At 37.0% G+C, this 12,617-nt stretch overlaps 2 protein-coding genes across 3 annotated transcripts; one reads left to right on the top strand and one right to left on the bottom strand.

Moving 5' to 3' along the window:
• Nucleotides 1–881: 881 nt before the first annotated feature.
• On the top strand, nt 882–5,236 carry LOC109040964 (oligosaccharyltransferase complex subunit ostc). 2 transcript variants are annotated; one of them, XM_019057108.2, is made up of 4 exons: nt 885–1,195; nt 2,459–2,532; nt 3,316–3,533; nt 4,811–5,236. In XM_019057108.2, exons 1-4 carry the CDS (start codon nt 1,057–1,059, stop codon nt 4,833–4,835), a joined length of 456 nt encoding a protein of 151 aa, XP_018912653.1. In that variant the 5' UTR covers nt 885–1,056; the 3' UTR covers nt 4,836–5,236. The 2 variants fall into 2 exon arrangements, with proteins under 2 accessions (XP_018912654.1, XP_018912653.1); XM_019057109.2 differs by lacking the exon at nt 4,811–5,236 and having other exon boundaries at nt 882–1,195; nt 3,316–3,537.
• Nucleotides 5,237–5,915: 679 nt separating this feature from the next.
• On the bottom strand, nt 5,916–11,669 carry LOC109040963 (calcium and integrin-binding protein 1). The gene is made up of 6 exons (XM_072300109.1): nt 11,469–11,669; nt 10,808–10,930; nt 9,710–9,744; nt 9,002–9,249; nt 8,256–8,454; nt 5,916–8,002 (listed from the first exon to the last, which is right to left on the bottom strand). The coding sequence occupies exons 2-6, from the start codon at nt 10,856–10,858 to the stop codon at nt 7,981–7,983; spliced, it is 555 nt and encodes a 184-aa protein (XP_072156210.1). The 5' UTR covers nt 10,859–10,930; nt 11,469–11,669; the 3' UTR covers nt 5,916–7,980.
• Between the last annotated feature and the right edge of the window lie 948 nt (nt 11,670–12,617).

Genomic DNA, 12,617 nt, shown 5'->3' with positions numbered 1-12,617 from the left:
CTACGTCCCAGTAAATAATCACTGAAAGAAAAAAAAAATCTTCAATTTGCCGCCAAGAAGTATTTTCTCTTGAATCAAGAATTCTGATCATAATCTCCTTATTACAAACTGCGTATTTGCTTAATTCAATATTTTCATTCAGTTATCAAGAAAAATTTAGCTTAAATAAAGATAAAAAAAATTCTTGGCGGCCAATTCAAGAATCATCATGCATCATAATGGAAACGGAAACGTTGCTCGTGATACCCCCCTGTGTTTTTCTCGAAATTTTCTGATGATGATTCTGGGTGTCCATACTCAATATAAAATCTTTCAAATTGGATGAACAAATGAAATCAATGAAAGGACAGTCCTGCTCCGAATTTACGCGACTCGCGAATTATGGATGATGCAGCAATTCGGCAACACTGCAAAAAAATTTCCCCTTGGATTTTCTCGAAATTTTCCAAGGATGATTCTGGGTGTGCATACTCAATATCTTATGCGTCGAAGGGGATGCACAAATGAAAATTTGAAAACCTCAGGGCCTGCCCTGAATTTAAGCGACTCGCGATTTATGGACGATGGAGCAATCCAATTAGAACATTGCATGAAATCTCCTCTTAGGATTTTCTCGAAATTTTCGGAGGACGGTCTTCGATATCCATCCTCAATAAATATAATCCGTCAAATCGGATGATTTAATTTTCTTTTTCTCATAAAAATAGAGGACTCCAAAATGGATTAATTAATTGAATTGATTAATTTATCCCGGAACAAATTCCGCTGGTTTATGAAGGTTCCGGATCTTTCCGGATCTCTCAGAATACTACCTGTTCCGAGAACATCGGACATCAACTTTGTAGGTACTGTAGCTCACCTCAGTCAAGTTTGTTTTGACTTGGTTTTGACGTATGTTTATAGAGCAGCGAGTTGGCGAGTTATCACTTATCAGTCGGAGTCGGTTTTTAATCACTAAAGTCCAAACATTTTCTCATTTCTTTTCTTGAAAAGTCTAAGTTTTGCAGGTAGAAGAAAAATATCGTAGTCTCTTGATTTAAATCGTTTTAAGTCAAAATGGAATTCTTATTTTCTTTACCCTACTTTGTTTTGGAAGTGCCGAACATGAAAATCAAAAGGCCCTCTTGGTTTCATCAACCGTCAGCCTTTGTTACTTATGCTTTAATTTTGCTATCATATTTTCTTGTCACTGGAGGTAAGAATTTTTCTACTAGTATTGTTATTTTATTTTCACCCTTTTGTTTTTTTATTTCTACTTGTTTGTAGTGGAAACGAGGCTAGAGCTCTATCAAAAGTTAACTTGGTTTTCCACTAAGTTAGTTGGCACCATAGAGTACATAGAGTCGTAATGTAAGTGGAAGAGCTGGCGCCATGTTCTGCTCGACGAATTCCGAGCCCGGTGCGCGCCGAGTTCGGGTCGCTTTTTCGATACATTTTCGATCCAAAATGGCGATGTGGAATACGAGGTAATTCCTATCTCCTTTGTTGTTGTTGTTGTTGTTGTCATCGGATGGCCGGGTACCCGTGTATCGCAAATAATCGATTATGTATCGAAAAAGTGACCCGGCGTCACACAGGAGTCTCGGAATTTGGGACTTGGAAAATGCTTAAAAGTGGCGCCAGCCCTCTCTTTTACATTACGACTCTATGTACTCTATGATCGGCACAGTTAAATCTATGATAGCAGCTTCAGTGCATTAAATACTACCATTGTGTGCCAGGGAGATGATATCATACTTGCACCTAATGAGTGAGGATAATCCAGCGGATGGCTGATGGCACGAGCCTTATCGATCTCTGTTCGGTGCGTCTTACTTAAGCTATGAGGCCTTGTCCACACACGAGCGAGGTTGTAGGAACTAATTCGATGAACTGCTTAGTTTCCCGAAACTTTTTCCTTGAAACAAGGGACGCTTTCTACATGAGTTTGCCTAAGTGGGAACCAGAACTTGGTGTTTTTAATGGCAAGAATTTGGAAGGCTTTGCGAGTGAGCCGTTCTTTTTATAAAATTACACCTTCAATAAAACTATACAGTTATTGCAAAATGATAGATAACTTGGGTCACGAGAGTAACAAGAGCAAATGTCTAGACCTAAAGGATGTAAACAATAAAAACGAACGGATTCACATCAAAAGAAAAATAGAAGCTTGGAGTTCGATGGAAGTTCCCTCTGGGTCTGGAGGATTAAGTTTTAGCTCAGCTTTAACTTGTTCCGGGAGCAAGTTGGCAGAATATGTTCTGAGAACCTCCGTTGTGTGGAGAGGACCTTAAGGGGTCTCTTGGGAGCCCCATTAATGTTCTGAACTACCAATGGCACCATTCTGGGCTTGTAAGTGTAAGCTCACAAGAGCCATTAAGTAAGATGCTGTGTGAATTCCCGTTTGCTTATGACTCAAATAAATTGTTTTTTGCGCAAGTCTCTGTCAAATTCATATAATGGATTATTTATTTTTCAGGTATAATCTATGATGTTATCATTGAACCGCCAAGTATAGGTTCTACCATGGATGAGCATGGTCATTCGAGGCCGGTAAGATCTTATTGATAACTAATCCCTCCCCTTGCCTTCTCTGGCTTAGATGTCCACTCTCTGAGCTCTTAAAACATAGTCAATGCCCATCGTTATAATTTCTTAAGGAAGAGGGCATTGAACTTTTTCAGCTCTTCTTTTCCTTATTCTAAAATCTCAAGAATACACCTTTGAATATTAAAGCACCAATAGCGAGGTTGCTTTAAATAGAGATCATAAAATTAATGGCAAGTTGAGAGTATTTATTTCTTTTTGTACCAAATTATGAACTCCCTTTGAATGACCCTTCAATAAAGTATGTAAGGCATCCATTGGGAAGAGAGGTCTAGGGTTGTCTAACTGAGTTCTCTTTAAGATGAATTGGCAGGAGAAAAGCAGATTGTACGTGGAGGAGACACGTCCTGAGTCACCCTACCGAGTTCTTTTCGTCAGTTCCTTTCATTCAAGGCATTATGAAATTTGCAGGAGTTTCTCCCAGGAGAGGAGTGGCAATAATTTTTTTCCTACTGCCACTTAATATTTGTGGGATCGTTACATCGTTAGTTGCCTATTTGTCTGGCATTTCGTAAGGTCTATTTTATCTCATTAATGTCTGTGTAATTAACTTTTTAAATTTAAAGTTTAACATGCTAGCATATATTTTTGGCTTTGAATAAATTTTAAGGAAGGGTAGAGGTGGTACCTGCTAAGCACCATAGTCTCTCTTGGAGGCTGTTATCTGTATGTGCAAACTTTCATAAATAAATCAAGTTTTAACTGGAGAATCTCATCATTGCTTTTCAGGTTGCTTTCATGCCGTACCGGGTGAATGGCCAATATATTATGGAAGGGTTGGCTGCCAGTTTCCTTTTCGTATTAGGAGGATTAGGATTTGTGATTCTTGATAGGACGCATAATCCATCAACGCCCAAGCTCAATCGCATCCTGCTAGTCACCGTTGGATTTTTGTGTATTGTCATCTCATTTGCAACTTGCTGGGTCTTTATGCGAATGAAACTTCCGTAAGTTTATCTGCCCTTCACTCTCCAGTACTTTTTTTGCAGTTTCATAAGGTCAAACCAATGAGATTAATTTTAAAAATGTAACGTTAATTCTCTCCTCTGTAACTTTGCCTCCAGTGTTCGAAACTTACAGGCGCCAATGCACCAAATGCGCCTACAAAATGAAGGCCCTGTGACATTGTGGCCCCTAAAAATTGCCCCCCCCCCCCAAAAAAAAAAAAAATCCTAGTTTTTCTGTTGGGTTATTTTTCGAAATTTCCCCCAAGTAACAGCTACTAGTTCTGTAACTAAAACATGTTGCATCCAACTTGTCACTAAATGTGCTGTGACACATAGGCAGAAAGTCAACCCTAAAAATCGAGCTTGATGCGCCACATGGCTCCTGAAACTCCAAGATGAGTTTCGAACACTGTTTGCCTCTGTTCTAGGGGCATCTTTACAGGGGAATCCTGGATTGGACTAAGTTTGTTTTGAGTTGACTAATTGTCAGTCTCCCAAAATCTTGACAGCCATCAACCATTCAATTCTTGAACAAGCAATTTCTTACACCTCCCTCTCCCCCCTACCTTTAAATGGCACCCCTATTTTATTGATGTAAGAAGGTAGGTTGAAAAATTAATATGAAAAAACAAGTAACAGAAGAAAGGAAGGGTATGTAATAGCAAATGATAAGAGGCAAAGATTGCAGAAATTGTCAGCCACCTAAAGGTAGGGCTGTTCTATCGGTTGTCGGTAAGCTACCGAAACTGTTCCGTTAAGAAAAAGTTACGATAAGAGCGCTCTTGCCGATAGCGATCAGAGTTTTCGGAGCTGGCGAAAATAAGCTGTTGCCATGTGTACATCTATTTCATGCGTCGCCGCGCCAGGCAATCTGATAAACCGACACAAGGGGCAACAATGCGTTGAGTGCGAGCTCTCAAAAATTCGATAAGGCCGGCTGTTGTCGATATCATCGCCACTGTCGGTGCTGCCGCCAGTTTCAATGAGAGACGATATCGAAAGAGTTCCGGCAAGAATTCGTTTGAACACCCCTACAAAGGGTTCCTTGTAAAAACAATACAAAATTCCTTGAATTTCCCCTGATCGTTTTCAACAAAACATATAATGTCCAAGCCTTAGCTGTAGATTAAAAAGAGCAAAATATTCTATTTTGTCCTTCCTGTCCTAAGATTTGACAACTTTGCAAGGCCATTTACCCTGAGTGATTGCCCTGCTTTTTTTTTATTTCTTCCAAATAATTGATTATTTTGATTGCATTTTTTTCTTTTTCTTTTCAGAGGTTACCTAAGGTATCGGGAGTAGATGCTATCACTGAATTTATCTCTCATACCAAAATGTTACTTTCAATGAAAGGACTCTAATTTTAAGGACTATTTCCCGAGGATGCGCTGAGTTACTCTAAATAAAACCAATGCTGCTGAATTGGTCTTATTTTGAAATGTTCCAAAATTATATCAATCATACTGCCAGATATTTTCTTTCTTTACTTGAAAACTTTTGTTCTAAGTAAATCTCTAATTTTAAAGAACAAAGTCTGGATGTAAGCCTGAATTTCATGGAAATATTGTATTTTTAAACCAAAACGTGTAAAATACAAGATTAGCTAGTAATTTTTTCACAGTTTTTAAAAGGTGTCTAATTGTTTGTTTATTTTTAATTGTATTGCATTAAAATTTTTTTATCAAGATTCACAAACACAAGAATTCTATAGTATTTTAAATAGCTTTGTCAATCTCTCTAGAGAGCAATTCCTGTAAGAGCAATTTCTGCAGATCCAATTATCCATATATGTTGTAGGCAAGTAGTCAAATCAGACATTTTGTCAAATGGTAGGCAAATAGTCAAATGTTCTTACTTATGCTGAAATTCTGGTTCTTTTGCTGATTTTGGACAAAATAATTATTTGCTCATCTAGGAAAGAAGTTCTTGTATAAATTGGCACCAAACTATTGTAAATTAGATCTGATCTTTAGATGAGCTTCTTTCTAAGGATTCTCAGCATGTCTTGAATTACAGAATTTTTTACATGTTGACAGTTAAAATTGATAAGGAGCATTTGGAGAGCAAAATACAGGAGAAGTTCATAGATATGATGAATTCTAACATTTAAATCATTGAAACTCCTAGAGCTCTTTGTCAAAAACATGCATAATTTCATAAGCCATCAAGATTTGACTATCTCCCCAGGCGTTTGATGAAATTCCTGATTTGATTATTTGCCTATAACGTATGTATATATGTCGCTCCTACAGTGCACTCTGGCGCTCTGCAACATGCAAAAGCAACAAGAGCCTGTCTTTTCAAAGGTATTGAGGCAACTGACATCTTAAGTTTCATATGGCATCAAATTGCCAAGTAGGAAAAAACTTAAAAAGAATGAGGTACAAGGTGACAATACTTTAATGAATTAGAAATATATTCAGAGGAAAAAAGAGAGTATAAAAGTTAAATAATACATTTTTGAACGAGTCAATTTAGTTAAAAATAGAAAATAAGGGAAAGTAACAAAATATAATAAAACAATTAAATCATGTCTATTTCACACCAGAGTAAGGGTTGGAGGGAAGAAAAATTTAACAAGAAAAGAATAAACTTCACAAATTAAAAATCATGGCAGAAGCAGTACACGGATGTAGAAAATGCTCTGTCTTACAATCTGCAGTCAGCTTGGGGTGCAGCAGGGGATTTGAGGAAATTTTCTTGAAATGATACCCTTTTTTTTTTGGCAACAGTAAAATCTTTGGTAGAAATAAAAGAAAATCAAACAGTAGATCCACAAATCAGGCCCCAGAGGAAAGTATCAAGTAATGGTATGTGGCCTGCATTTCCAAATATGTATTTTGCACCTCACTTTTTCTCATTCCACAAATAACACTAAGAAGGAGCAACCCTGAGAAGGAAATGGAGGGACTTCCTCGCGACTAAGAAATTAAGTAAATAAATTTTGTTAAAAAAATGAGCTTTTAAAAATTGATAACCTTGATATTTAGTTCAATAAAATTTTCCTGCAGCTAGCAGGTTTCTCTCCTTGAAAGAAATGCAGTAACACTCATCACTGTTTGAGCTTTAGGTAATAAAGTTACACAAAATATTTTGAAGTGCATTGAGCAAAAAAGAGGTGTTAAAATTAGGCAAAAAACCATGTACTTTCATTTGCAAAAAGAAAATACTTAAACTAAAAAAGAGTAAATAAGTAAGAAGAGACTAGAGATCAATAGAACATAAATAAATTCCGCAACCTAGGCCTACATTATAACCTACGCAAGTTTCACATATGGAGGTTGGCTTTCGTTCTATAGCAGAGTAGAATTTTATTTAAAACTGACCCCTTGTCAGTGGCGTGGCGTGAACTGCGATATATCGATTGTTATGCCATTTAAACCTATGGAAAAGAATCGATAAACAGGGTGTTCGCAGCGAACACCTTAATAATCGATTCTTCACCATAGGTTTAAACGGCAGTACAATCGATTTATCGCAATTCACGCCACGCCACTGCCCCTTGTGTGGTTTGGTAATTATACAGTTGTAGAAAAACAGAGAGAGTATTTATATTGTTGTAAAATCTTATGAGTGACGACACAAGCACAATCCTTCATCATCAGTACTTGGCTAATTGGGAGAGTTCAGAGTTTTACCTCCTGATGGAGGTTATTAGCCCAAAGAGAACTTTACCGTGCTTTTCTGCTCCAAAGGTGCCAACATGACAACAACTCAAGTTAGCAGGACTTTTTTTTATCCTGAAGACAGTAGCTTTAATTTTTTGGACTGAGCATCCCTGTTTTGCAAGAATATCCTTAGATGCAAGTTTTTAGTGATTTAAACGTTTGACCTCATTCAAAGCAGAGGTGGGTTTACAAGAAAGACTACATGAATAGAGCTTTACCACTGAGCTAAAAAAAAATATGACAGCTGAATGTATAAGAAATGAATTTTCATGGCTTTCATCTTAATGCTGTAATTATGAATTCGGGAAAAAGAAAAGATGTTAATTTTTAGGGTAGCCTTAGGGGTTGAACCCACACAGAGGTGGTGGGCGCAAAAAAATAAAATGTCTTTGGATTCTATTTACTGAATTGGAAACATTTTAGTTCAATGGAGAGCTAAAAGTATGAGCAAAAACATTTTGCACCACTTGGCCTCAATTTTGGTAGAAGAAGGCATTACGACAAAGCTCACATTTCCAAGTTTTGTTTCGGCAAGTCAGAGTTGACCTCAAACGTGGCTTTGAATTGGGTGAGTCCCTAAAAAGTATAAAAATTGATTTTTTAGATGTGTTGTTCTAAAGTTCGATGGATCTATGAATTGATTTTTACTTCAAAGAGTTCACAGCTCTCTGTCACCATCCAGTAGCACAAATTCTTGCTGGAAAAATTCTTGAATGATGTTGAGATCCATGCAAAATAATTGTTCCATTCATTTTCTCTTGAAGCAAGCAGATAATTCTTCACAAATGCATTGAAAATGCTCTGAAAAAATAAAAGGAAAACTTATCAGGTCCTGAGGAGGTAGAATAAAGAACTATTTCTTTTTAATTTGAATTACACGCAATAATTGTGCTCTTATTTATTCAGTAAAAATAAAATACCTACAGCATTATCCAAACATGAAGGCTTTCAACAGGAAGGCACTTTCCCGATGGACCGCATACGACACGAATACCTGGGCTAAAATTATCTGGCTGCAAAAATACAAAGCAAACAGAGGTGCAAAGAAAAATACCTGGCAAAATCTGGAGCTCTATCTATTATGTGCTCAAATTCGGCAAAAGAGAGAGCTCCATCATCATCCAAATCCGCTTCTTCAAGGATGTTTTGAATGAAATGTTGAAGTTCTTGCTCGCTCAAGTGCTGGGGACCTGTTATCCGGTCAATCACTTGTCGAAGATCAGACAGTCCCAGCATATCATCCCCATCAAAATCTGAAAGTAAGAAAGGAGTCTTTAGGAATTTAATCTATTTGCCCCTTCCAAAAACTGCATCTTTAGCACCATTCAAGACATTCTCTCATCAAAGGAGGTTCCAATATCCAAGTTTTTTAATGGTAACATGCTTGGTAGTATGACTCAATGGGATACACCTTTCATCTTATTTCCTGTCACTTCTGAATCTTTGTTTTGATGTTGTGACAAGTTTTATTTCACTGCCAACTTTCTCCTGTTTTAGAGCTCACAGTTCAGGCTTCATTTGGATAGCAAAAATTTTTAAGTTTTCAAACATATTCCTTTTTGTAATACTTCACTGAGAAAAATCGCATACACTTTCATCAACTGAGCATGCTGGTTATTTCTGAATGATACAACATTTTATGCTTAACTGACTCTTTTAGAATAGAATTCGACAGGTTTTTACGATACTTGCAAGGTAGCATAAATAGGACATCAAGAGAGGGCTGATAAAATAGAAAAGGGATGAGAAAATGCCCTTATCTCAAGAAAAGTCTAGTAGGATTCACTATTATGTACTTACCAAAAATTCTGAAAGCATGTTCTGCTTTCACTGGCTTGGGACAGTAAGAACTGAAAACAGACATCATGTCAAGGAAATCTTCGAAGGTCAGATCTCCATCCCTACTAGCGCTGAATACTTGGCAAATTCGCTCACCAAAAGGATTTACTTTCAGCTCCGGATACTGCAAAATTTTGCTCATGGATAGCTTTGCATTTTTGTTGTGGCCAACTTTTTCTGGAGCAAGAGCTTTAAACTTCTGATGAACTCTGCAAATTTTCAAGAGGAAAAATTAAATATTTACTAAGTTGTTGAAAATCTGAGGGGTGCTTTGTTTCAGATACGAGAAGATGGAGCTCTTTTCTGCTAGAAAATTTTCGTTTCATAATTTGGTTGTGCCATGTGAACGGTATTGGCTACTTTTGTGGCTTTCATTTGAGCCAAGTCCATGTAAAAAAATGTCCAAGAGTCGTGTTATTAAGTTGCCCTTGAACTAATTTAGAACAAATGGGCTGAAAACTTAGGAGGACCTGTAAAGGGCTCTCTGCTTGTCAATTTGCGAGGCATGCATTTCTGTTTTGTTGTTTTATTCAGCCTTTTAAATGTATTGGACAAGTTAATAAGGAAGAAATGGTAATTTGTTTCTTTTGGTGCTTATTGTAAATTTCTTCCTTGAACAAATAAAGATAAATATAAAACAGAGTAATAGTTAAATATATTTGTACTTACTTCAATACCTCTCTTTTTGAAAAATAAGTTAAATCCTAAAAGAAGAAAATTAAGAGTTAATGAAGTCATTGAAAAATTGCACTTTGATTAAAAAAAAACTGATGTAAAAAAATACATTTCTAATTTTATGGTTAACAAAGAAGAGAAAAAAAAACTAATTGGCAGTGGTAACTTTTCGATACAATTTGGATGACCTAGGACAAAAGAGGATAGGAACTTACAGGGCTTTCTCTTAAGATGTAGTAGGGTAACCAAGGATCAAAGCGGGTACTCACATCACGAAAAGTGGACTATCCACTTTTCCAGATCGTTTAAAGTTATGTGTGTTGAAAGGGCGATGCCTTTGCTGTTGGTCTGCTTCACCTTGAGTTTTAGTCAGTTTTTTAAAGTTATATTGATTTAATCAACATTTTGGTGCTCAGATCTTTGGATTTTCAAAGTTTTGGTAATATTATATTCATAGGTTTCTGAGAAATTTACCTCTAAAATCCAAGCCAATGCTTCGCTTATGGATGTGCTTTTGCACACTTCAAATCACATCACCCATCAGAAAATGGACTATCCAGCTACAGTGCTTTTTTATACGGCAATCTGTGGATAGCCCATTTTATGATTAGTCCATCGCTTCTCTGCGTGAGACATGAATGCCAGTACCCGCTTTGATTCTAGGTTATCCTAGGATCTTAACATCAACAAATCAGTAAATGGACCATATGAGCAATTTTTTTTTTTACTTCTTTTTTATGCCGACTGATATAAGATGTCTTTTGAAAACTTACTTCTAAAAGTATAAATCGTTTGTCTTTCTTTCTAACGTAAGTGTAAGTCTTTTGTCTAGAACTTCAGATTAAATAATTCTGGACCCTCATTTCTAACCATGTGAAAAGGAGCTAAAGAGGAACAGCGCCAAGAATAGGAAACTTAAGTAATGCTGGAAGAGCAGAACTTTTTTTCCCTTCTTTTTTTGAGATTTGATTGAGTTAGCAATAGGAGTAAGAAACTGGAATAGACCGTAGTGGAAGTTAACCCTTGCATAACATAAAGGCTTTGAGCCATACTTAAGTTTTTGAAGAGCAAAGCAAAAAGCTTACAAATTACCTCATAATCTTGAAGCTCCTCCTCTGAGAATTGACTTTGAGCTTGACCCATCAGCAATGAAAAGAGGAGTTAACCGCCTTAAGAGCAGGTAGACCTATATAAAATAACAACGAAGAATTCGACCTGAAAAAGAAAAATAAGGAATAATCAAAGTGCTGATGGACTTTTTAATCATGCCTGCAGACTGTGGAAACGATGGTTGGGAGGGGGAGGCTGGCTTTAACAGCTGCTTTCTTGAAGTTGAAATGGCGCTAGTTTAGACAGGTGGGAGAGTATGCAAAATGAATCGACTTCAGAAAAAAACTGAGTATTATGCAGAGAAAAAAAAAAAAATTTGATATTCCTGAAGCTCAAACTATATCATTAGAACTTGCTTCAGACAGGTATGGAATTGTTCACTTATGATTCCCAAGCGACTATGCTGCCACTATTAGGTAACGTTTGAGGAGCGATCAAGGGTAGCGATGAAGTCATGCTGTCGTTGTGTGCAGATACCAATAACATGGGCATTCCTCTGAGGAGATAATACTGAATTTGCCTCTTGCGTGTGACAGTCAGAGGTAGACAACTGACAACTTATGTAGGACAACAACGCAACTTATCTGGTTCACGCAATCTTTGGGATTTGAGTTGAACAATAAAACAAAACATGTAAACTTACAAAAATTAGCAGCTATCCTTAAATTCCAAGGTTTGTGAAGATAACGCTGTTACGATTACTTAGATGAGAGGAGGGCAAATGAAATGATAATAACATTCAAGTGAAATCAATCAGCAATTTGCAATTTTCATAGACAGATAAGAATATAAACAACATTTTTTGATAACATGGAGATGTCATGGATTGGCGTGATGACGACAGATGACAGATTTCATTCGCATTTTCTTATCAGTAACACGAGTGGCCAATCAGAGTCGAGCCTTGATTACGTCAGTGCTACTTTATGCCGCGTCTACATTTTTCATTGGTTATTATAATTATACATGACTACGTCACTAGCATCGGCAAGATGGTGGATGTTCACTGGAAGTTGTTTTCCAAATGAAAGGTGCGTTGTTAAATTACTTTTGCTGCCCAACAAGAATGGCCGAATCTCAGCAGGATTGACGTCATCTCAACGATGATGTCAGCTCAACAGACGGGAGAAAATCGAGGTGTCGTTGTTAAATTCCCGTAGGATTCTGCGGATTTGGAGGTTAAGTTTTGTTGAAATTTAAGATTTTTAACATTTAAAAATCTTATTAACACCCACATTATTACGAAATTGACGCAATAAACGATTATAAGCAATTGCAAGTCAGTCTGGTGACGAACATGTGGCGAAGAAGTGCGAAAAAATGGCGGTTATGGATGTAAACAATAACATTACAACAATCCAGCAAACTCGGCAGCGGTCCCAAAGACATAAAGACGGAGCACTAAAAGCAAAAAATGAAGCTTCTAGAGCTTCTTTTCAATCACCTCTACTATTGGCTAGAGGATTGGCGGCGAAATCGGGACAAGTTTGAATTCAAATGTAGGGCGGGAACTAATAAATAAAATTGCGGAAACAAAGTATTTTAGGTTGATTTTTGCCCAAATTCAGGTACACACTCATATTTTATTAACTTTAGGTTAGTTTCGGTCCGTCGTCGACCGACTGATTTCATTTGGGAGTAACGTAGATCTAGAACTGTAACGGCCTGTTTGAACCTGCAGAACCACCATAAGCAGAAGAAAAACTAACTTTATCTGAGATTACTGCCTGTTACCGAGCAAAAGTAGGTGTAATATATTAGGACGCAGACCGAACTTTCTTAATATAATCGT

This window comes from Bemisia tabaci, chromosome 4 (genome assembly GCF_918797505.1).
Source record: "Bemisia tabaci chromosome 4, PGI_BMITA_v3".
NCBI classification, from domain to species: Eukaryota; Metazoa; Arthropoda; class Insecta; order Hemiptera; family Aleyrodidae; genus Bemisia; species Bemisia tabaci.
Note: the sequence above shows the minus strand (reverse complement) of the source record. Positions and strands in the feature narration are given on the sequence as shown.

Excerpts from the sequence above, each read along its gene's own strand:
- LOC109040964 (XM_019057108.2), top strand. The coding sequence starts at position 1,057 with ATGGAATTCTTATTTTCTTTACCCTACTTTGTTTTGGAAGTGCCGAAC. Across the intron at positions 1,196-2,458 it reads ATATTTTCTTGTCACTGGAG|GTATAATCTATGATGTTATC; the intron begins GTAAGAATTTTT and ends TTTATTTTTCAG. Across the intron at positions 3,534-4,810 it reads TTTATGCGAATGAAACTTCC|AGGTTACCTAAGGTATCGGG; the intron begins GTAAGTTTATCT and ends TTTTCTTTTCAG.
- LOC109040963 (XM_072300109.1), bottom strand. The coding sequence starts at position 10,858 with ATGGGTCAAGCTCAAAGTCAATTCTCAGAGGAGGAGCTTCAAGATTAT. Across the intron at positions 8,455-9,001 it reads ACATGCTTTCAGAATTTTTG|ATTTTGATGGGGATGATATG; the intron begins GTAAGTACATAA and ends TCTTACTTTCAG. Across the intron at positions 8,003-8,255 it reads AGAGCTCCAGATTTTGCCAG|AGCATTTTCAATGCATTTGT; the intron begins GTATTTTTCTTT and ends TTATTTTTTCAG.